The sequence below is a fragment of the Microtus pennsylvanicus genome, chromosome 9 (assembly GCF_037038515.1).
Source record: "Microtus pennsylvanicus isolate mMicPen1 chromosome 9, mMicPen1.hap1, whole genome shotgun sequence".
Classification (NCBI taxonomy): Eukaryota; Metazoa; Chordata; class Mammalia; order Rodentia; family Cricetidae; genus Microtus; species Microtus pennsylvanicus.
Genome location: NC_134587.1, coordinates 92769517 through 92796044, shown reverse-complemented (window position 1 = coordinate 92796044; position 26528 = coordinate 92769517). Strand labels below are relative to the sequence as shown.

At 35.5% G+C, this 26528-nt stretch overlaps 1 protein-coding gene across 2 annotated transcripts in view; it reads right to left on the bottom strand.

Moving 5' to 3' along the window:
- Gpm6a (glycoprotein M6A) overlaps nt 1-26528 on the bottom strand; it is a 232514-nt gene that overhangs the window by 17213 nt on the left and 188773 nt on the right. For both annotated transcript variants that reach the window (XM_075986786.1, XM_075986784.1), the window contains exon 2: nt 7876-8068. In XM_075986786.1, the coding sequence (XP_075842901.1) occupies nt 7876-8068 (193 nt within the window). The remainder of the gene's footprint in view (nt 1-7875; nt 8069-26528) is intronic.

Sequence of the window (26528 nt, the reverse complement as noted above, 5' to 3'; positions counted from 1 at the left end):
TACGTATACATTATATTTTCTTTACCTACATATCCATCTTTGGAATTCGAGTTGTTTTAACATGCTGGACAGTAAAAGTTGATGCAATAAACATGGTAGTTCATCTATTTCCTCAAGATTCCTATTTCAATCCATTGGAATAAATGCTCAAATTAATGCTGGCAGATAAGTAGGGAGGCATGTTTACAGGCATATTTCTATGTTAATGTAACTTTCAATTGTCCCATCCTTTGGCTGAAGCTAAAGTCTTATCAGGAAAAACTAACTAAGTTTATCCTAAGAAACTCCTTTGTTGTAGATTTAATACAAATAGAAATGTGCTGAGTTTTCCTGTAAATTATCTTTCCGTACTGAACTGAGTTTAAATTGAGCATACTCAGTAATGTGTATCTTGAATTTAACATGCTTAAGAATCTACCCCCTCAGAAAGAACTTTCTTATATATAAGAAAATACTTTTACCTATAATTCATATTTTTTATAATTTTCATATACATAATTTCTAATACATATTTATATTATATGAAATATATTTATATTCATATGTAAATATATTATGTATCACATATATTTTCAGGTAATATATATAATGTATTACATTATTATATATATATATTTTAGTTGAAAAAATCATAGGAGAGAACATTGATATGAAGATAAATCTCATGCCCTCTTTATTTGCTGCATGTAATAAATATTTATTTGTTCTTGTATCTTACCTGGGTTGTTTTGGATTTGCATTCACCAAGATATGAACTCATTACTGTAAATTACAGAATGACAATTTATAATATTGTACTTCTCAGATATTTTATCTCCATGTAAATCCTTTCAGATTTCTCAATGTTTGTTTATACAACTTTCTAACCAACAGCACGTTTTTACAGAGTAATGTGAAAAAAGAAAAACAAAATTATCAGTGTTCATCCTCTCAATTTATTAAATAAATTTTAATCAAATTCCTTTGAAAAATTTCTCCCTAACCAAAGCGTCGTAGCTACTGAAATTGAACATATTTTCAGTGGTCTTTAAAATTATGTCACAAGATCCCCTGAGCAAACTGGAAGCATGGGGACCAACGGAGAGTGTTGAAAGAAAGGGAGAGCCAGGGAGGGAAGCAGAGAAAAATGTGTAGCTCAATAAAATCAATAAAAAACAAAAAAATTAAAACTAAAATTATGGCCATAAAAATTATGTCACATTATATAATATGGAGACCCATTTCCCCAATTCCCTACTTTTAACAATGGTATAAAAAATAATCTCTACATCCTACTTCACAGAAAGCATTGAGATTTTGAAGAATGTGGTTAATGATCTCCAGATAGAAATATTCTTGTGGAGAAAATCGGTGAGTTCAACGCAATTGTCCCAATCTTTAAAATTAAAGATGTAAGAGTGTCACTATAAAATTCAAAGAGAGATTTCAGGATGCCACATGGCTGGCTTTGAAGATGGAAAGAGAAAGGAGCCAAGAATGCAGGTGGCTTTTGTAGGATGGAACAACTCCAGAGATTCCAGATGGAACATAATTTTGCCAACATCTAGATTTCAGCCCCTTGCAATAAACCTAGTAAGACCTGCTTCAGATTTTGACCTCTGAAACTGTGAAATAATCAATTTCTTAGTTTTAAGAAACAATAGTTTTTGATTTAGTAAAAGTCTTTAAGAATTAGAAGCCTGAAAAAAAATGCTTAGTAAAAAATGCACACCACTCAACGGTTATTTCTGAACTCATCAAGTCAATAAGATTTTGTAGCACAAGTTTTAACTGTGATTTAAAGTATGTTCTGATATCCAAGACTAATCAGAAATCTCCATCAACTCTAACTAGCCTACTCTTGAAGCATTATTGTAAGTGGAAGCTGAAAATGTTTGGGTTAACTGTCTATACTGTAGATGAGTAGAAAGAGCTTATAGGCTGCCATGGTGTCTAAGCCTTAGTTAGTCATCCTTTGCTATCTTGTTTCCTTACTTCAAACATTAAGATGTTGTTAAGTGCTTTGTATTTCTTTAATTTCCAAAGAATAAATGTGAACAATAAAAATCTTAGCCATTATAAATTCATAATGTTACTTTGAATAAAATTAGTTTATCTCAGGTTACTGTTTTTTGTTTTTAAAATATTAAATAGTTCATAATCTGGTAAATTAATTTTTGATACATCAATGTAAAGTCAGTTATATAAATTTAAAAATAAATTCTATTCTGTCTGAAAATCAATGTTATCAGATCCTGAGTATTTATTATTACTGTTTATAATTCAACAACCATTAAGAAATAAATTATATAGGAAGTTTTTTTAGGAGTAAAGCTAGCATGTGATCAAACATCAGGATATTTATTCAAGATGCCAAATCACTTAATTAATTGTCTTGGTCACCTTTTGATGTATGATTTCAGCCATGTTCTACATTTCATTGTCTGTATGATTGTGTTGTGCAGTGGTAAACACTTATCTGCCTCTTGTTTGCTTTGTCAAATAATGATTTAGAATCACAGCAATACCATACTGTCAAAACTTTTTCTCAGTTAAGAGATTCTGAATCACAAATTGGAAGAGCTACTCTTCCTCACGCCACAAGCCATTTCCTGAATGAGGGAGCCCAAGTGGTTGTGGTAACATGTAGATGTTGTTGAAATGGGGGACTAATGGGAGAAGTGGATTAAATTATAAGCATTACAAGTTTGGAGCCAACATAAGAGCTGGATTTTAGGAACCAAATTGACATATCAATGGCTAAAAAGAGCTTCTGAGAAACCAGTGGGTAATGATAGAGATGCTGAAAATTCTATCAATAGATTTAAAACTATTAGAAATTCATCCTCTTCTTTCTTTGAAGGATCTACCACATTGACTGGACCATGACAAAACTGCTTATCATTAACTGAGAAGTTAGAATGTAGAACATACCAATGACATTATTCGTGATTACATGCCTGAAACACAATGCAGAAGAAAGAAACCAACTGCAGACTTACCTCTGAAAAGTAAAATTTCATGCCTAGAAGGCAACTAGTAAAACACAATGGTAATGTTTCACAGCTACATAATTGCTCTTTAGTCTTAGATTAAAGACTTAGATTTAGTCTTTAGTCCGGATTTTGTTTAGAAACTTGTATGTATTTAGGGAGTTGGGAGAGAAATAAGGGAGAAAAGGAGGAAAATGTAGAGGGAAGAAAGAAGATGGGAAGGAGAGCAGTAATGGAAAATGATGTAGTAGGGTCTTCTATCTATCTGTTGCTTTCATTGGTTAATTAATAACAAAAACTGCTTGGCCTGATAGGTCAGAACATAGATAGGTGGGAAAGACAGAACAGAATTGTGGGAGGAAGAAAGCAGAGTCAGGCAGATGCCATGATTCTCCTGCCTGAGACAGATGGATGCTCGTTAGACTCATCCTGGTAAGCCACAGTGAAGTGGCAATACAGATTAATAGAAATGGCTTAATCAAGATGTGAGAATTAGCCAATAAGAGGCTAGAACTAATGGGCCAGGCAGTGTTAAAATGAATACAGTTTGGTGTGGTTATTTTGGGAGTAAGCTAGTACAGGAACTGGGCAGGGAAAGAGAGGGGGGAGGAGGGAGAGAGGGAGGGAGGGAGGGAGGGAGGGAGGGAGAGAGAGAGAGAGAGAGAGAGAGAGAGAGAGAGAGAGAGAGAGAGAATAAATGAATATAAGGATAAAGAAGAGAGCAACTCCTTGGATCCTGAGGAACACAGGTGGAAATTATTCAGAAATCTTTTTACCTTTATCTTTTAGCTTACTTTCTAATTAAACAGGCTTCTTCTCCCTTTTAAGTAGGAGACAATATATGGATAAAATAAGAATTTGTAAATCACTAAAATTGGACACATGCTTTCTCTATGATAATTCTTCTACACATTCTTTTCAAAGAAAATATTTATAAGCAATACAAATCATGTATATACCTCACATTCGCTCCCCAGTGCCTTATAGTTCTTATTCTGCATTCTGTATCTTCTTTACTATTCCGTTCCTTGGAAGGCAGCCCTGGTGAAGGTGATCTTCACAACCTTACAATCTTTACATAATTTATGAATTTATTAGTTCTTTTTCACCACGCTAAGAGTTTGATAGTACAAACATCCTCTTTTTTGTTTCAAGGAGTGGGATTTAATCCACTTGGAAGCTCCATGAGGCCTATAGAATGAATTTAAATGATTTTGAACTATGAGAAGGGAAATAATTTGAACCCCCATCAATATACTATTCTTCCTACTACAAACATACTTTATTGCTCATTCATTTAATTTCTTATATAGCAGAATATATGTGAAATTATAAAGATATATAATCTAAAGTTTTTTTCTAAATTCCCCTTTCAAAACTCCCACAGATATTATCCCCAGAGCTTCTGCAGAGATCTATGGAATTTGCAAGTTTCTTGTCTAAACATCAAGCATGTAACTTTATAATTTTTAATATACATAGTCATTTATTAGACTTATGGCTCCTTACAATCTTCATGTGCTATAACTGAATAAAGCAGTTTGAATGCAGACTAAATATAGAGAAGCTGTGGATTCAAGGACATCTGTGGTAGCTTAAAATAATGAACAGTGAGAACATATTTTGTCCAGCTATGCTAAGATATAGCTGAAAAGAAAATGTCAGTTTTATCACATTAAAATATATCCATGAAATCATCTTACTAAAACTCTCCGGAACTAACTAGCAATAACCCAGTTGGATTTTTTCTTTTCTTTTCTCTTCTCTTCTTTTCTTTTCTTCTTTAATTTCTCCAAGACAGGGTCTTACTATGTAGCTCTGGCTGTCCTGAAACTCACTAAGTAGACCAGGTTGTCCTGGAATTCATAGAAATCAGTCTACTTCTGTTTCTTGAGTCCTGGAATTAAGGCATGATCTATTACTCCCTCATAGACCAGTGGGATTTTGAAATTATGTTTCATAGGATGAGTATGAGTAATAAATAAAAGTGATTCTGGAAATTAATTAATTATTAGGTAATTGACTTTATTTTGGTTTCTCTCTTGGCTTTCCTACATGATGGACTTTAATCTGTAAGACAAATAAACCCTTTCCTTCCCCAAGTTGCTGGTAGTTGCGGTGTTTGTTATGGCAACTTAAAGTGAACTGGACCGGAAAGAGGCCAGTTCCAAAACAAAATCCAGTTTGACATCTTTTTGAAAATGTGCTTATAATCTGAGGACCCTTTCCCTAAAGCTGAACTGATTTAAGATGTTTTGTTTTAAAACATCTGGATTGAGCCTGGTGGTGGTGGTACATGCCTTTAATACCAGTATTCTAGAGGCAGAAGCAGGCAGATCTTTGTCAGTTTGAAGCCGGCCTGATCTACAGAGTGAGTTCCTGCAGCACAGGCAAACCCTTTGAATTGAATGAAATACAGAGAAAAGAAGAAAAGCATTTGAAAGGTTTAATTAATGACATCTTACATCTCTCCAAAATGCCACTGCTATACCCAAAGATTTGGTAAGTGCCTTGTAAGATTGTCAGTTCTTTTGATTAGTGATATGTCAGTGATACGGCAAGCTGACCACGGCATCTGAAATCATATGAGCTTTAGTTGTCTCATTGTGAGCTTTGTTTATTTCCTTCTGCTGTTTCTTCCTATTCCATCCCTTTCTAGGAACACAATCAGGTTTAATCTACTTTTGGAACCCATATGAAGCCTTCCTTGGCAGTCAACTTGATTTTTTTCTAAATGGAAATAGGTTCTCCTGAAAACTTAAATCTAAGGTGCTGATAGCTATCAAGTTTTGGTTTTATGTGCTTGCTACTTTAAAACTCTATGGCAATAAGGTATGGAAATGCATACTTATTATCCACTTAAATGCACAGTGATTTGTGCATTTAATATTAATATTATAATATGAAACTGACAAATTTTAATCTGTTAATATGCATTCATTTGCAAGTTTTGGGGGACATTGAATCTTCAGACTTAAGGACTGTAGTTTTTAATTATTTTCTACTTCTTTCAGGTCCTATGGAATCGGACCTCATATATATTAGATGATGCCATCATGCATGCAATATAAGCATTACAGTATTCAACCACTGAGCTCTACTCCAGTCTATTTGTGCTTTCAATGTTGAGAGAGACTTATGCTAGTTTTCCTGGGCTGGCATTGAACTTACTCTGCAGCCCAGGTGGGATTTGAATGTGCTCTTCTCTCTGCCCCAGCAAAATGAGTAGCTGCACCACATGCGCAGACATCTCACGGCTTCAGCAATAACCTCTTCTAGTTGATGTTGGTGGAAGGGCTATAGGCTTCATTTATACTCTTTCAGTTCTCACTGCTTAGAAGTTATCAGTGTTTAAAATCTTCAAATATTTCAGATAAACATAAAAGCTAAATATCTTTTCCTTAAAATTTCTGCTCTTTCCTGTTTTCGAAGAACATAACCTTTGCCTCTGAGAGTAGAGAATTGTGGTTTCATTATGTAACAGCAATGTGCAACCCCATTTTCTTCTTTTTCACAGAGAATGATTAACTTTAATTAATCAAAAGATGCAACTTATTAAAATGATTGCTGAAAACAATGTTTTTTTTTAGTTTATGGAGAATAAAGAAATTTAGCCATATTATATACTGTTTTTTGAGACAGAGTCTTTTATATAACCCTGGAACTTGGTATGTAAACCAAGTTGGTCTGGAACTCAAAAAGATCAGTCTGCTTTTGCCTTTCAAGTGCTGGGATTAAAGGTGTGTGATACCACACTTGGCCCATAATGTTGCATACGTTTGATTTTGTAGTTGTAAGATCATTTTCTTCTACTAAAAAGTTTCTAAGGGCACCAAGATCATAGGAACAAGCTTGGATCAATCCGAATTGTGCTTGATTATTTATCTGGAAGGATCTGAGTAAAAAGCAATGGTTTCATAGCTAACTAGATAACCATTAAGATTTGAAAGTATTAACAATCTGATCCCAGAAAATGTGGATAAAAAAAAACTGATTATTTTAGAAAGACAAAAATTAAAAAGAAAATTTCAAACACATAAAGCCAAGCAGCATGAAATACATGAAAGTAAATGCAAGTAATTTAAAAGCTAAAAACGTGAGTGGTTTTAGGGGCAGAGAGTTCATATTTTAAATAAAAATTTCATAATAAATATGGTATTTATGTCTATGATTATGAAATAGCCCAACAGATGGCAAGAATTAACAACTTATTGTAAATTAATACTAAGTACTTATTCTCTATAAGTTTAATAAAAGATTGATGTCAGGACTAAAAACTTTCACTTCCAGACTGCTAAAATTATATTTACAAAAATATTATTTCTACATCATCAAGATTTTATAATCCTAGTAGTTTATATTTTAGGGGATCAAAAATGTAATTGACATTTTCAGAGAAAAACTTTTTAATATGTAATTTCTGTCTTACAAAAGCCTCTAACAATATTTTCTAAAGTACCTTACTTTCTAAGGAAGGTAATATATGCATGGCTGAGTTAAAATTGTGAAGCATCTGATTCTCCTTAGAATTTTATGAATTTTCTAGGATTAACATCAAAGTCTAGATGGGTGCTTGCCTCTGTCATCTGTCTTTTCACCATTTTTGGGGGGGAGTCTATGCCCACATTTGAAGAGCAAGGCAAAAATTCCCTGCTTTTTGGTAATTTAATTCAAGTCAGAGTCTAGGGTAAACCTCTGTTAATTTGGCCTCATATTCTATGCAAAGTGCCTGGGACTGGTCGACAGATCAATGCTTTTCAGAGCCATGTTTGTCTCATGAATTATTTTTCATTCATCATCACCATACTCAGATAGACACCTCTTAATTTAGAAAAAAAGAAAGAGGAATGCAATGCAGAAAACATAAGCTCTCTACAAAATGTGGACATAAAGGCTGACTCACATGGTGAAAACATCCAGGGTGTCTCCAGCAGTCCGTGCCATCTCAAAGTAGGTCTGCAGAATGTTGACGGTTCCAGAAAGGGCTTCATGACCGCAGCCACAGAACAGGGCAACGCCCGCATACAGCAGGATGGTGGCGATCAGAGAAGCATAGGGAATACCTCCCAGGCATTTGATACAGCACTCAAAGCACCCTATAGAAAAGCAACAGAAGAAAAGGCGAAAATTCGGGTTAATTATTCATCTTAGTGAAAAAATATTTCTATGACCTCAACAGTATAAGAAGTAGTGTTGGCACTGATACATGATCCTGGGTCAATCACTTTAAATCAAGTCCTTGAGGGAGCTCGAAAGAGTAAAGATGAGGTCCATTCTTACAACCATACTCAGAGCCACATGGATGCTTACAGAGCTGTGATCACACCCGTTACTTCTAACCCAACTGAAGCCCTTCTTTTCTAACCAGACTCTCACTCTAAACCAGTACACAACAGGCATAGCATTCTGCTTTGTGGTCATTTGTCTCATATTTCACTTTTTATTTTACTTAAGTAATATCTATTTCTTTGAACAATTTGTATTTTTTCAGATAATTATTTCAAACCTGAAGTGTTCAGTTGTAAACCTAACTAGCTAAATTTTGATCTACAGATTCTGAAAATAGAGAAAAATAAAATCAGACAGTATTTGAATCTACAAATATATTTTCCTATGAGGCACTGTATAAAGAACACACATATATGAACTCAGAATTCATCTTTAATTTCCTTAAATATTTGGGATGTATTCATATACTGTCTGATTTTCTTTCTTCTCTATTTTCAGAAAACATGAACACAGTAGAAAATAGAAAACAGCTTCATCCATTCTCCTGCAAAATTCAAGATGTTATTTTTTTCTGCTGTGTAGTACTCCATTGTGTAAATGTACCACATTTTCCTTATCCACTCTTCTGTTGAGAAGCATTTAAGTTGTTTCCAGATTCCGGCTATGACAAACAATGCTTCCATGAACCTAATTGAGCACATGTCCTTGTGGCACGATTGAGCATCCTTTGGATGTATACCAAAAGTGGTATTACTGGGTCTTAAGGAAGGTTGTTTCCTAATTTTCTAAGAAATCACCACACTAACATCCAAAGGGGCTGTACTAGCTTGTATTCCCACTAGCAATAGAGAAGTGTTCCTTTTTATTTTGAGTAACATAACCCAGACACAGAAAGACCATTATCACATGTATTCACTCATAAGTGGTTTTTTAAACATAAAGCAAAGAAAACCAGCCCACAAATCACAATCCCAAAGAACCTAGACAACAATGAGGACCTTAAGAGAGACATACATAGATCTAATCTAGATGGGAAGTAAAAAAAAAAAAAGGCAAAATCTCCTGAGTAAATTGGGAGCATGGGGAAATTGGAGGAGGGTTGAATAGAAAGGGAGAGTCAGAGAGGGGAGCAGAGAAAAATGTAGAGCTCAATAAAAATCAATAAAAAAGAAACAGAAAACAGGCAGATTCATCCTTTTGATATTATCTTGAAAAAATGGTGAAAATAAGCACACAGTCCCATACTGTTCTTGTAATGATTAAATGAGCCAATATGTAAAACAATACCTGTGAGATATAAATGTTCAGTGCTTGCTTCACACGTGTAAGCTGTTATTGTATGACTTGATTCATTTGCATTGTTATTTTGCTTCTGACAAAAAGAACTTGCCTGTTAATCGGAGAGGGTGGAACTAGGAACTAATTAACCATAGAGGCCAGGCAATGGTGGCACACACCTTTCATCCCAGTACTCGAAAGGATGAAGCAGAAAGATCATGAGTTCAATGCCACCCTGGGCTACAGCTATAGGAGACTGAATCAATCTAAAAAAGGAGCAGAGCTCTGAAGTGGTATTTTAAGCCTTTAATCCCAGCACTAGGGAGGTGCAGACAGGAAGATAAGGTGGGTGAAGGCAGGATCTCAGTGCACTCTGTCTGAAAATTTGTAGAGACAGGATCTTGCCCAATTCGGTTTGAGGTAAGAAGTCTCTTTAGTGGCTGCTGCTTCCTTCCCTGATCTTTCTGCATTCACCCTTGATATCTGACTCAGAGTTTTGATTAATAAGATTAATTAGGATTGTGTTACAGCTGATACTATTATTATTCTTTCATATGGTTGTCAAAAACTCTTTGACCATAACAAGCACTTTTAGTTTTTGAACTTCATCACTGATGCCTCATTTGAAAGAGAGTTTTGAGCATTTAATCTAATATATCACAAAACAAATTTGCTTATGCTTAAATGCAATGCCAACCTTTTCCTGGTAAATTCCATATATGTTCAATTAAATTAACTAGAAGGTTTGAAGTGGTTATGTTGGTAGTGTGAAGTATTGGTGAGACACTATGTGCCAAGCCCTCCTCAGACTTGGTATTTGAAGCTTAGCAAGGATCCGAGATGATCTCATATGTTCAGCTTTACACCTGCCCTGCCACACATATCTCCAGTCCCGAGATTCACCATCACTCCATTTGAAAATTCTAAGCTCAATACCATTTGAATAAGAAATCTCTTTACGTTATTGATTATGCTTCCTTTTTCTCCAGAAATAAGTAATAAGTAAGAATTTAAGTGGATTGTGATTATTCTAATTAAGTCAGTCATAGCGAAAGCTAAGCATGCTTTACGTAGAAGGCATTTAAAGGTTGAACATCTCTAATTTGGTGTGCTTGAGGTTAGAAGTGCTTTGGATTTAACAGGCTGTTTTTTTTTAACTTTGGGATATCAGCATATAAACAAATAGCTTGAGGATGAAATTGATTTCCCAACATAAAATAAATTTGCATATATACTTTATGTACTTGGCCTTAAGGTAATTATATAATATTTTAATAGGTCTTCATTCCTATTATGTCCCTTCATAGAGGTTAATTGTGGGACTTTATACTGCAGCACCATATCATGGCTGAAAAATTTACATACTTGAGTATGTTTTGGCTTTCAAATTGCATTAGTTTTTGGTTACAGATCCTTGGTCTTTATGAATCTATATCTATATTTATATGTAATAACATATAAAACATGAAATTTAAAAGTTGCTGTATGAATTGACTTTATATTTGGAGAATGAACTAGTCTGTTATTTTGATATTGCTCATTAAACAGGTCTTGAGAATTACAGCCTATATCAACTCCCTCAGAAGATTAATTAGGAGCCTGAGTACCTCGCCAGTTTTTTTTTTTTGCTCTTTCTTTAATAGCAAAATCATTTTCTGAAGTTTTCGTACACACGCACACACACACACACGCACGCGCACAATGTGGGGAAGAGGAAAAGGTTAGAACAGCTTGAAACTTCATATAGTAGAAAAAAATTCACCAACAGATGGTTGAGACCAGTGTGTGTAGTATGTGAATGTCATTGAGCCCAGTTTTGGGCAGAGACTAACAGGGTGTCAGAAAAAAAATTAAAATACTTTATTTTGATATTCTATCATTCCCAACTCACTTATTATTTGAAATTAATGGGGGAAACAAATTACAATGGCATTAAAAAGCAAGGATTCAAACTGGTTGGCGGTGGCGCATGCATTTAATCCCAGCACTTGGGAGACAGAAGCAGGCAGATTTCTGTGAGTTCAAGGCCTGCCTCATCTACAAGAGCTAGTTCCAGGACAGGCTCCAAAGCTACACAGAAAAACAAACAAACAAACACAAAAAAATCCAAACCAACCGAAAAACAGGGGAAGAAAAAGATTCTCCTAATTTGTCAAGTTTATCAAATAGTCCCAATGACTTCAAGTCCCAGTTTTGTGGTTCTTCCCTGTTCCACTTCTCATTTGGTGGCATCAAGGAAAGATCCTATTACAGACATTTGAAATGTCAAAACCAAATTATCATGCTCAGCACAATCACCTGATTGTAAGTTCAAACATAGGGAGATGATTCTAAATTCAGAATACCATCACCTTTACTTTATCCTAGAACACAGAATTTACAGGTGAATAAAATATGACATCAGAGTTACTGAAGAGCAGATAAAATTAAAAAACCATAAAAATTATCACCAAAATGGCCAGTGTGGAGGTAGTTTGTACTTAGGTCACATTTTGCCTACAGAGCTGTATACGATCAACATTAGCTTCTGTGCCAGGTTCCATCTGCCCAAGAAGAAATCATGTGTTCATAGATGGAAGCATTATTTGCAAATTTAACTTACTATTTGTTTTCAAATTTAGAAACCTATAAGGTAAGTTATAATACTAGAGAAAGCTAGAGTTAATAATTCTGAGTTATTACACATTTCCAAATTAGTTTCAGGTCTCCAATAAGATACTAAAATATATCCTTTCTTTCCATTTAAACATTGCCATAAAAATTATTCAGAATTATGTTACCTTTGCTCTAAGTTTTCGTTTCTGCATGGTCTGGGTAGAAAAATTTAATTTAAGTGTTGACCCTCTGTCAAATTTTTGTTCAAATGAAAATCCTTAAGTGTCTCATTGGGAACATATTATGCTTGTAATGGACTACATCCTAATCAAACCCATTCTTTCTGAGTCTGAGCAGAGTTGCCTGCTGCATTTAAAGAAGTCTCTTTGAACTCACATATGGAGAAGCAGCACATCATTTCAACATTCTCTCCAGCTGCCAGAATCCCACATAGTTGCTGGCAGGGGAGCTTCTTTCCACCCACAGTGAGAAACAGCCTTGGCAGATCAGTAGCGTCTCCATGGCAACAGCGCCCCTGGGCCAGGATGCACTCCCAATAATCACCCTTGCAGGCTGAGGATTCTGCTGTCCCCCATCATCGTGTGTTTTTTCTGAACCGAAAGTGCAAAAACACTCTATTAAATGAATATTAATAAGGCATAGTAAGAAGAGTTCTGGTCCGGGAGGACATAGATTTCTTGAGAAAGATCTCGATAAAGGCAGTAATGATGGTTTCCTATATTTTCAACAGTGTAGATTATGAGAGGAGGACCGTTTAATTCTCGAATAAAGCTAAGGTTCGGATATTGACGGGGAATTTGCTTGCTATAGCCGCAGGTACACACAGAGGCATTTATTAGGTCTTTTTTCTGGGTGTAGCCTCTCAAGTGAAGTAATGTCTTGTTGTCAGGTTTAAGATGAAGACGAATACTGAAAGAATCACAAAGCCGTGTCTTCAACATTTTGCCCACTATTTAGTGAGGGTACAAAACCGATTTCTTCCAATGTAATTTTGCAAGGGAAGCAGAAGCTCTCTTGTTACGGCTGTTTTCAAAAGCTGTGTGTTTATCTTTCCGTGCAGTATATAATGCACTTGTCTCTACTTAAATATTGACAAATAAGCACAATCTTTGCCTACAATTAACTCCCCAAACTGTTTCCCAAAGTGAAAAACAGGAAGCTAAATGAACAAGAAAAAAAGTACCCCAGACAGCAGTATGGAGAGACCAGCAGAGTTATGAGTTTTAGAAAATAAATTGGAAAGTGAGGCTGACAAATCACTAAAATTTTACTCACTGATTTTTTTTCAGTATCACTTACTAAGGAGATGATTCTTTCTGTATTAATAAATCCTACCTCAGTCATGATCAGCTAGGCAGAGAGCTGTTTTGGCTTATGGGCCATCTAGTCTCCTAAACGAGTCATTCTCTCTCTGTGTCAATACCCACCATATCTCAATCACATCATACATCATCACACCACATTTATTACCACATCACATCTCTGTCTTGATTTGTGGTAGAGAAAACTGCTCCAACATATTCATTTCCCTCATGTGTGCCATTTACTGCTCACCTGCTTTGCCATATGCATGTTCGAAACCATTTGATTACATATACTTATTCGGTAGACTTGGGTTGTGATTTTCATATTTACCTCAGAAAAACAAACGTTAAAATATTTTCTAGAGTCTAAGAATTCTTTTGCAATGTTGGATGATTTTGATGATAATCACAGCATCTATGAGAACTTTAACATCTGTGCCTTCTCATTTTTAATTCTTGCTGTCCTCTGTTAGCCAAAATCTGTGATGTGTGAAGAGAAAAGCACCATTTTGTGTTTTGGAGGCTAAGGGAGAAAACATGTTGTAATACTAACTTAATGTTGGCTTATTTATTTAAATAGGTCTCTTTCGTATTGAATTCTGTAACATGCTTTTATATCATATATAAAATCAGTTTATGCTTCTTTGCTACTTTTCTGTTACCAGCCTTGTCTAATTCCTCCAAATTAAACTTTTATTATTGAAAAAACATCTGGCATGCGGATTTTTTAATGTATAGCTGAAATTCTCACCTTAACATTTTATTGAGCACTATTATTTTCATTAATCCATTAAGTGTCATATTATTGAATTTCTTGTTCTTAGTACATTAATTATATAATTATTGAATCATTATAGAGATGCCAGGGATTATGCTAATTGCTGGAGAGGCAGAACAGGACAAAATCAATAATAAACATGTGGGAGACATACAACGAACAAGTTGTTAAAACAGTATTTGTGAGATTATGAGAAGTCTGAAGAAAATTTAGACAGAGAAGACAGATCATGAGCATTGAAATATTGATATCATACTTTAATAATAAGGCCAGGGAAAGACTAAATGAAATTAAGTCTATAAAATATAAAAAGATGTGAAGTTATATTAAATAAAACATCATAACAAAATTCTTCCCTTTAATAGATGATTAAAAGGCAAAGAAAGAAGACCTATGGTAGAACACCAAGTCAAAGACGGAAATTGGAAAGAAAACACTTTGGAAGATGTAAGGACAAAGATCAACATTCATTAGCAAATGGGGGGGTCTATCAATATCAAGCGTTAAAAAAGAGGTCGGAATATCATAAAACTGTGAGTACAAAAGAGTTTCCTAGCAGTTGAGAGTCTAAGCCTCCAGCTAGGCAGAACTCACTAAAGTTCCCTTGGCTGGTTGCCTGCCCAGTGGTTGGAAGGTAACATTAGAGCTTCTGGGCAGCACGCTAAAACCTAGAAGATCTTGAAGCCTGCTGCTGGATTGTGCTGCTTCAAAGATTCTTCAAATTTCCAAAGGAAGACTCCATAAATCATTTCGGGTGTTAGACAAATCTCAGTAATCAATAAGGGCATCAGCTTCAGCATCATCTTTAGAAAAAAAGAAATGAAATATTATCAGCTCAAGGCAAAATATTAATAAATGTGCTTTCACATTCTTCAGCTCTTTTTAGAAAGGTCACCTCAGTTTCCAATTTAGCCTTCGAATCTATTGTGGAAAGTTTAAGGGAGTAGAGTCCATCCGATTATCTGCTATCATGTTATATATGGAAATGTATCCCCTGGATAGGAGTGCAGGAACAATGAACAGAACTTATCTGTGCTAAGCTTATTTCATACGCGCACCCCTGTTCTATACCTGGTCATCAGGGAGACAGTCACTACTTTAAGAGTCAAAGAAAGTTTTCTTGAGTGCCTATTAGCTCTATATGCTTTTTATGTAGAATTTATTAAAACTATGACTTGGGAATTACTTGTTCCTACATATTGATGAGACAAAAACTTAAAAATTATTTAATGCTTTTTCAGAAACTTCAAAAAACATCATATCAAAATATGTATTATTTAATATGCGATCTTGTGACATTATTTAGCAAATCAGATCCACTGACAGTAGGCTTAAAATTTATAAAGTATAAAACAATTGAAATATAAACAATAATAGTTCAAAATTAAACTTATGAAAGATATTTACAAGTGAAATGATTGTCATTTTATTAATTGTTAGTATGGGCCATAATCCATGTTTTGCAATGTATTAGGTTATGTATCAAGTAATTAAGAATTCAAAAATATTGTCTTTATTAACATTTTTAAAAATATTGCTTTCCTTACATCACAAAAACAGAAGTGAGCATATGAAGAAATCTGTGGTCTGCCATTACAGTCGTAACCAGCTTCCATACCTCTGCACAACCGACTCCATGTTGAAAGTACTATCTAGGCCTTGGAACCCAACACAAAGGCAACAACCAAAATGAAGCAAAGACCTAATACAGAAAAGCCTATAGTTCTGGGTAAGTCTGTAAATATACTAACCTTGCTTTTTAGCTTCTGCAATTCTGCTTCTGGCTGTTTGTGATAGCTGAGGTATGTCAACCCAGGATGTATTTTTGTTCGTTTGTTTGTTTTGGCTTAAAAGCTCACCATGATTTGAGACAGAAAGCTTCAGGATTGCATGTGGTATGGCAGACTAATAAAGACTGGCTGGCTAATAAAGACTTTCTATTGTCTTAAACCCATGTACAAGTAATCTTCCTTGTGGATATTTCACGATACCATGTTTGTACATAATATGAAGAAAATAGCATACTCCAATGACAAGTTTGGATTTTAAATAGTTTAGTCATTGCTATAATACTGTATTTAAACTACTTTCTAATAAAAAAATCTAGAAAATGATCTTCTAAATTTGGAGGTTTTCTTTTGTCCTCTTAACTTTGTAGTTATCTACCAAAACCACCAGAAATTATACCATAGCTAAGAGATCCCAGATTCCCTTTTATTGTGATCTCAAGATTTTTATCTAGTGTTTTAACTAGATAAATTCTGATGTACAGATGTGGCAGCTATGAACATAGTGAAACATTGTATATGATAGCATTCATTGTCATGAACTTGCAATGCTTGTCAATAATGAGACGTTAAACAAATTTCACTGTGAGAAATTTAAAAAGTAGTCCATTGGAATATACAGCATGCAACATACAACTAATGACACCGCTGAATTCTCTGTGAACACCTTCTATGTCACAGAAACATGGTCAAGGCTGCCGCTACATTGACTTGGGAAATTTCCAGCCCCATATGAGCTATATGATAGCTAAATGATTATTGAGAGTAAATACTGAAATGTATTTCAAAGTATGTTTACTGTGATTTTTTTTAGAAAGCACTTTCTTTTTATTTGGTAATACTGTCACTATTTAAGCTACAGATAGTTTGTTACAATTATATTCAAATTGTGGAACATTCTGTACTGGTCAAAGTGACTTAGCAAAAATGTTTTGATTAATGAGCTTGTTTCCTCAAGGCAGAAAGCTAATTGCTTCATTAATGATTAGCACCATACACTTCTAGCTGTGATAAATAAGCCCCCCGGGTAAAGGAACAGTCAGGTGGAGACATGTTTCAGAATCTGAAGAACAGCAACCAAACAAAAGATGTTTTGGGAAGAATAATGTTTGGAGCACATTAACTCTGGTCTGACTTCCAAACACATGTACGGTTTTCATGGACCACAGATTGCTTATTTACATGGTATCTGGAGATCCAATCAGAATTCTCATCTGCTCCTGCAATGAATTGATTCTTGCGCTAAACCACCCAAACTGCACGGCTTGCTCTCTCTTGACCTCCAGGCATTTATTGCTCATCCGTTCATTTGTTCGTCCATGCACTTGTATACTTGCTCTTTTGTTGCAATGTCCACTGCCTCACAAATTCTGTTAATATGTTTTATCTAAAAACAATCAGTTTATTATCGTCTCATATTTTTTGGGTTTAGTGAACTCAGCAGGTCTGCTTTCTCTGCATACCATTGTGGATAGGGGGTGCTCAGACTTTGAGCCATTGAATGTAGTAGGTTAAGCTGGATGAGCATGGCAATCTTCACCCCAAACATGAAAACAGAGCTAGCATGTGGGGCAAGTCTGAGGCCTTTCTGCTTTCTGTAGTCCTTCCAAACAAAAGGGTAGTCGTTGCTCTTCCAATATGGTGAGATAGATGAGATGAATTACAACAGAGTAAGAGAAAGCACAGCTTCTCATCTGCTTAAAGACTGAGCCTGGGGAAGGACAGAGCACATCTCAGCCACATATTATTGTCAAAGGAGACACAGGTATTTGTCTGAGCCTCTCAACTCTGAGAAGCCTAAACAGCATGACTCCAATACTGTATGCAAGAGATGACTTGAGTGTGCGGTTCTCTTTAATCTGATGTGAGTTTATCCCATTTAAACCCAAACTCTAGATAAAGACTGAGCAGGAGACCAAGATCCACAAGCCCACCCAGGGATCTCTGCCTTGGGCTTGGGAGGAGAAAACACAGCGCAACCAGTGCCTGGTGGTACTGGGCAGTCGGGCTTTATTACGAGAACGAATACATGGTACAATAAGGAAGAGAGAGACAGACAGAATGGTTCGTGCCCTGTGGAGAGAGACTGATCCGAAGAAGAGAAGGCAGTGAGAAGTGGACTGAGACCGGTGGCCTGCTTGCCACCTGGGCCCGTAATGATATCTGGATCTGGGTTGCAGCCAAGGCCCATGTCTGTGGCCCTTCTGCGCCCATGGTCTGTTTTGATTTCAGTAGCTGCTATTACCACCAAAGGCCAAGAGGATAGGCTGCACAGAGTTGGCCCTGCCCATAGCTAGCGGCAACACTAGGGAGAACAGCCCATGAATCTCAGCAGAGCTGACCCTGTTGACTGGAGAACAGGTTGCCTGGAGAACGAAAGAATGAGAGATATAGACCCAGCCCCTCATCTGCTATATGGTAGCATGGGCAGGGGAGAGACTCCTCCCTCCCCACACACATACTTGTGGTGGATGGGAGAGCTGTCCCTGTGGACATGTCCCTATCTCACTAGCAGCAGCACACAGCAGGGTAGTACCTGCACCTCGCCTGGGCAACACATTAGAGCCGACCCAGCTGCTATAGTTCTAGGTGAGCTGGTCCAGAGGACATAAGAATAGAAGAACCGCCCCCTACCCTTTGCTTATTTCTTCATAGAGTGGTCTAGTCAGGTTGGTACCAGAGACTTTACCCTGGTCGGGAAGACGAGGGAGAGCTGGTGGGCTGGCCGACACTTCAACCACCCAAATATCACGAGTTGGCCCATCTCAATAGTCACCTCATCTATGAACTGCTGGAGTACATGTAGGGGTCGGTCGTGCAGACCCAAACTTGCAGGATCTCCATGACATAGGACAACAACAAGATGTCCAAGTAGAGTAGCAGCAGAGAAGGCCCAGTATTGATTGTATAGCAGAAACCAGAGGTCTCAGACCTGGATCAATGACTCATTGCAATGAAGACTTGCAAGCAAGTTGTACGGACCAAAGGGTAAAAACTGTGTGACTCAGTGTGTCACACCACAACTTTTATGATGCAATATTTTTTTTTCTTCTAAACTTTATTTTGTTTTCTCTTGGATGGGGGATTGCAAGGGCAAAGGACAGATGGGAAAAGGCAAAAGAGATGAGGGGGATTGAGATGCATGATGTGAAATCCACAAAAAAAAAATCAATAAAGTTAAATTTGAAAGAAAAAACATGAAACTCTACTTGCTTTTTCTACACAACACTCATCATTCAATATATTACTTATTTTGCTTATTGATTTGTAAAGCTATGATGTCAGTAATTTCTATGGTGTCAATTTCTTTATGCTTAATTCCTATTCTAATATCAAGTATATAATAAGTAATCAATTAATATTTATTGAATAAACTAATTGGAAATTTTATTTTAAAGATAATCGCACCAAATCTGTCCCCTCTGCAGAATCCTGACATTGTCTTACTTTGGAACCAAAGATGAGAAACTTTGGCAGTGGCTCTTTAGTTAAAACACTAGTTTTTATTCCTTATATTTACTTAAAATAACCTAATTTGTATAATTAGTCAGATTTGCTAAAGAGATAATTTAATAGCTTTCTTGTAATATGCCATTATCTTAAACTTATAGGAGAAAAAAGTCGGAGATAAGACTCATTTTTCAACCTGCTTTGGATACATTCGCTTTCTGCTTTGGTAATTATACCATAGAGAAGATTTTTAGTATGACTCTGAACAAAACTCAAAATAAAACACAAAACTGTACATCACGGCAGCAGAAGAGCATCTACAAAGGACCTGAAAACTTAGAACACTTAAATTCTGCAAGAGAAAAATCTAACAACGAAAACAAAAAAAAAATTGCCTCTTAAGACAACTAATTTAAGAGATAGCTTTTCTTTTTACCTAAAAAAAATTACTACCACCAGATATTTATTAGTAGTCAATAGAATTTTACATGAGTCTGAAATCCAGTAGTAAATATTGCTGCAGATTATTGTGCTACCTAGGGGATAAGTCTCTTGGACTCAGATACATGTGCAAAAATGGCTGTCCTTTGGCTGATCCCACATGGCACCAATTCAGGTCCAGGAACCATATAAAACATTCTACTACATAAATGTCTAGCAGAAGACTTGTCTTCTTGGTAATAAGGTAGATGTCTCATAATAAGAATGTATCTTATAACCTATTATTTGCTAATACAAATTAAATTCTATGTTACAAATTTTGTTCAATGGTACTGTTACTAACGGTGAGCCTCCCTAGATTTATAAATTGTTTCTTTGAAAAAAATTTTATAATATAGTAGAGAAGTAGTAGATTTAAATTTAGTTTCCACATATTTACATATACATGATAAATTAAAGCAATTGATGATTATTTAATAGTCTTTTAAATATATGTTTTGCAATGAAACTTAGAAACTTGGCAGAACCTATAATGATCCTCTATAAAGTCTAAATATTTTATGCTGATATCTGGACTATTTCATGAGTCCAGCTTGGTCTGTATAGCAAGTGTTAGGACAACCAGGCTATACAGAGAAACCCTTTGAAAGAACAACAATAAGGACATAATAATAGTAATAATAAGGTTAAATTTGCCTGTATACATCACTAAGCTGCTATAATTGTGAACTATTTTCAGTATGACGAGTAAAAAATGTGAACAGGAACCAATATCTTGATTTCTATTTTATATTGTTACTGTAGTTTTTATTACATTTATGTAATAAATTGCATTGATTAATATGTGTGTTTGTATATATGTGTATTATAAACGCAATGCTGTACGAGTGTGGAGGTCTGAGAACAACGAGGAAGTGGGTTCTGTTTTCCCATCATGTGGTTCTGTACATGGGACTCAGACACTCAGGATTGCTGTTAGAGTGCTCTACTCTGAACTCTGAGGTCCATTATGATTACTTTCAAACAGTGAAAAAAAGCATAAAAAATTAAAACTAACCCCAAGAGAATTTTTATATTCTTAAAACCAAACTTGGTTATTGTTCAAGCCACATAACACAACACAGAGAAAGATGAGAGAGAGAGAGAGAGAGAGAGAGAGAGAGAGAGAGAGAGAGAGAGAGAGAGAGAGAGAGATATCCATGGACCAGTTTTCTACCAAAATCTACTCTTAACATGCAAAATAAGAACTATAGATTAATATATTCCATTAAGTGGTGAAATGTAAATAAGTTTAAAAATTGGAGTATGGTTAATATATCACTGAATAATGTGAAGCTATTCCTAAATATAAAAATATAAATTTTGAATCTTAGTGGTTTAAACAGCAAGAAAATAATTCCCAACCATGCATAAAAGCTGTGAAAAGAAAATTTGAATTTAAAAATATGGAATGCCTTTTAAATGCATGTTCCTTGTAGAGAGATTGTTCTTTAACATAGCACAGGGAATTAATTCACTGTAATATTCACAGATCTAATTATTTTTTCTCAATTATGTTTTTAATGGATATTGGAATTTTTGAACTTTCACATTTCTTCCAAATTTAAAAGACTACCTTTTTTAAGGAAGCAGAAAGTTAAAATTTTCTTTCCTAGTTATTTATTACAGTGTATCAAAACTGGCTACCAGGCAAAAAATGTAGGCTATATTTTCAAGTATTTCTTATATCGAAACGTTACTTCAAATACATAGCAAATAAAACAAATTTGACCTGATGACCATTGTTTATGTTGCTTTATGATAGCATTAGGTTGCAGATATAATAACTGGCTCAGGGCAATTAGAATCAAATTTCCACAATTTGTGTTAAGAGGCAAGCCCCCTTCCCTCCTACTGAAGCTCTGTCTGAGAGAGCCTAAAAATAATCTCAGTTTATTTGAACCTGAGCGAGGCTGACGGCAGCCCTTCAAGGTAGAGGTGCTGTGGCAAACTGTCTTTTCTCAGAGCCTCTGAAAAGCTAAATTGCATTTTGAATCAAGAGAATAATGTTCTTATTCTCTTTCCAAAGCACCCCTTTCCCTTTGCTCATTAAAGGCTCTATTGCCAGATGCCTCCTTCTTTAAAATTCATTCAATACATTATCTTTTTGAAGGTTTGGAGGAAATGTTGGTTTTATCTGAGCCTAGCTTCAGACTGTCATTTTGTTGCTTCTATTGCAATTTGAATCAGTATTATGATCACAAAAGACAAATGCATGCTCTCTTATTGCTGCAATTTCACCCATAATTTATCCCATACCCCAAATGCTTGATGTCGTTTCCTTCTTTTGATCATATCCCTTCTGCCCTGAAGACACCATGGGATGAAAAGGGAAGGTTTAGAGAGATGAGAGTGTTACAAAACAGCCTGTGAACATGGCACAGCCGAGCCTGCCTTGTAGCTGTTTTTATATTCTGCTCACCACGGGGTGCGTCTTTAAGAGAGCTCAGCCTATGGATGAAAACCTGCTCTCCACATAGATCTTTTTATTTTGAGTTACTAATCCCCAGAATTTCATGAATACACACAAAGCTTATTTTCAGCTCCCTCTAGTCCCCTCTGGAGATGGCAAAGTATTAACAAGAATTGCTGTAAAGCTGGCAGGAGAATGGCTATGGACTATGTAACAAAGCAAAAATATTAAATAAGATATTCATTCCTTATTACATCTAAGAGATATAGTTTGGTTTGATTGATAGTGCCTGAGACCAGGGTCCATGTTTTACACATCTTTTTATATGCATCATTTCAAACAGTGTGGCTCAGGAAGATGGAAACCCTACCTAGCTGCAAGGACAACGTTCAGCATTTGTTTTGTTGATGTTCCCTCTGTAGCTTCCTGTAAGTAGGAAGGAACATCAAAATGTCTGCCCATCAAGGTCAACACGTCAACCCAGATTATAATGGAATGGAAATATATTGATAGCACAGAAATTGAATTGAATCTTAAAAGTATAGATCCATGTAAAATAGGTAGTTACTGCATTTAACCATGATTTGTTGCTGAGCTAAGATAAAAGTAACTCATAGAAAATAACAAGATTGTGTTGTATATTTGCCTTTCCCAACAGCTAGCATTTTGTTACTGTTTTAAACTTTAAATAGAAAAACTGAATTTAGATACACCATTAAAAACAAGATATAGGCCTGGTTTTATGTTTTTTAGAGCTCTTGTACATAAAAAATTGGAAAGTCTTGCCTCAGGTAATTCTTTTATTTTTCAATTTTTCTTTTTAAATTATTTAGATTTTTTTTTGAAAATGTGATATAATTACCTCATTTCCCCTTCCATTTCTTCCCTTTCAAGCATTCCATATGCCCGTCTGGTCTTTTTCAAATTCATGGCCTCTTTTTTTTATTAATTGTTGATATATATATATATATATATATGTATGTGTGTGTGTGTGTGTGTGTTGTGTGTATAATGAATATTATATACATATACATAAGATATATATATATTTATATAAGCATGTATTTCTAAATGTAGAAATAAAGCCTCCTTTGTCTACATAATGTAATTTGTACATGTGTTTTGGGGGCTGACTGTTTGGTAGCAGATGACTAATTGTTGTGCTCTTCTCTAGAGAAGACAATTTCTCTTGCTTTCATTCTTCCTTGGCTGCCATTAGTTCTTTGTGTAGGGTTGAGACCTCATGGCTTTTCCCCCATACATACACAGACAGGTATGTTACATGAGGACCTGCTTGTTGGGGTTTCTGTCCTGCCCAGTTTCCATAGCCGATATGTCCCAAAGAAAATCATACAGAACGTCTATGTTAGTTATAAACTGATTGGCCCATTAGCTCAGGCTTCATATTAGCTCTTATAACCTATATTACCCCATTATTCTAGTATATGTTAGCCACATGGCTCAGTACATTTTTCAGCAGGGCAGGTCACATCCTGCTTCTTTGGTGTCTGGACAGGACTGGGGAGGAAGGCTTCCTCTTTCCCAGAATTCTCCTGTTCTCATTGCCCCACCTCTACCTCCTGTCTGGTTGTCCCACCTATACTTCCTGCCTGGCTACTGGCCAATCAGCATTTATTTAAAACATAATTAACAGAATATAAAATTGTCCCACACCACAGGTATGAATATTTTATTTTCACATAAGAGACTACAGGATTTCAAGTATTTCACAACCAGGACAGAATCAAGAAAATTCAGGGGAAATATGGAACACAACTGACCTTGATCTTCTCGTGATTGTAAGCACACAGCTCAAGAATATGGGTGCTGTGGCTGACCTCAGAAAAACAGTGGAAGCAAAGGCCACTGTCAGAATCCCTTTCTCTTTTATTATCCTGACTCCAGTCTCAAATATTACTTGATAAACTACACAGATGCAACCAGTTAATCAGAGATACATTTTCTTCAAATTTTAATTGATGCTGATGTGTGTGTTACAGAAAGTTTGCTAGAAAATTGTATTTAACCAAAGTCCCAGAATTTGACCTTTAAAACTTGTACTTTAATCATCTTAAAATTAAATTAAGATAAATATGAAATATTCATGTAATATCTTCCAGAATGAATATTCTTCTATAGTGAAGACTGCTGGCCTTTTCATATTTAAAGCTATATTAACTATAAATGTCGAGTCTGCTAATGAATAAAAAGAATATTATGCCCCCATTCCTTGCTGCAGGCTGCATTGGATGAGCTAGCCAAAGCGATGCTGGAGAGCTCATCCATGTAGTGATAATGAGGGAAATCTGGCAGGCTGACCAACCCAGTTACCACCCAGGTCCAGAACCAGGGCTATGAGCTGGCGCACTCCAACAGCTACCTCATCTATGAACTGTTGGAGAAGGTGAAGGGGATGAACCTGTAGATCCAAAACAGCAGGATCTTCACAGTGTAGGACAATATAAAGATATTCAAGAGGAAATCCCATTATCAGTGGTGAAAGCCCATTATCAGTGGTGTAGCAGAAGGCAGAGCCCTCTAGTCAGACCAATAACTGTGGCAATGAACACTTGCAAGTAAAGATGACTGGCATAAGGGTAAACTGTGTGACTCAAAGGGCCACACTAAAGCTTCTTCCATAACAAGATTTCTCCCCACCCCTCTCGCGTTGTTTCTTCATTTTGTTTGACTCTTGGTTTTTACTTTAAATTTGGTTTTGCTTTGGGGAGTGGTTGGCAAGGACAGAGGATGGATGTGAGGGAATGGGGAGATAAGTGGGACCCAAATGCATGATATGAAACCCACAAAGAATCAATAAAATTGAAAAATAAAAGAATATCACAAGGTGCTGGACAATGATCTTGGTATGTTTGAAATTCAAATATTGAAAAACTCATATTATAAATATAATATTCACGAAATGTGCTATTTAATCGTGAGTAATTCATGCTCATGGCAATAAAACTCAACTAGAATGAGAGTCAGATGCTATTAGAAACAAGCCTGGGCAGTGGGTGATTGATTTACTCCCTGAAATGCAACTTGCTATTCTTCATAAATCAATATCTTTATGTGGTCCTTTGGAACCCTTCGGATGTTCTTCCTCATCACCTCTCTGATCTCACCTTTTTACACATTCTGTCTCCCTTCATATACTGCAATGACGTTCTTGCTGAACAGGAGCACCCTCAGGAATTCCTACATGCTGGGTGATCAGTTGCAGGCCTTCTTCCTAGAGATAGCTGATTAACTCCCTAACTCCTTACATGCTTTTACTAAAACTTCATCCAGTATCCCATTTGTGGACTACATTCTATTGGACTTGTATTGTATTGTCCTGTTTTTCTTCAATTTTACATCACACGGTGCTTTTTAAAGAGTGTTTAAATATAGCACACTGTATTCATTTTAAAAAGATATATTTTGTACGTATGTGGATAGATCTATGCAGTCACGTGATCCCTGCAACAGAAATTACAAAAAGTTGTGAGTCACCATGTGAGTACTGGGAATAGAATCCAGATCCTCTTCAAATATAACACGAGTTTCTAACGGCTAAGACATCTCTCTAGCCACAGCACACCATATTCTTGAAACTCTGTCTTACTTATTGCTTTTGCATTTCTCTGTTTACTTATTTGAATAATAAGATTCCTCATTTGCTGAGAGTAGTGTTGAAAAGACTTTGAAGAAAGTAGTAACAGAACTATGTTGTAATTTTTTGTTTTTTGCAGAAACTAGAAGATATTTTAGCTTTTTAGTATCTTTTTTATTCTGAATCCTTTAATGGTATAGCTTACCAGAAAACTAGGTATGAAAAATACATAAATGGTGTTCAATTAATATTTGTTGAATAATATTATATTTTACCTATAAAAAACTTGAGCAAAGAATTAACAATTAAATTTTATAGTTATCAACAAGGAAGAGATCATAAAGAAATAGTTGAGTATATTAAGTTTATGTAATATTTAATGTTCATGTATACTTGATAGTAACATGTATCTTGTTTTTAGTAATAAGAATTATATCCAATGTAAATTCATAGTAAACACATGAACAAAAATTTTAACTATGAAAAAAATCAGTAATCATTGAATAAATAATAATTTCACATTAAAAAATGTGACATAACCACAAAGGAAAGAAGGCAAAGCCATTTGGATTCTGATTTTCAACAATATTGCAAAAATTGTCACAAAATCCTAGAGAATGAAATTG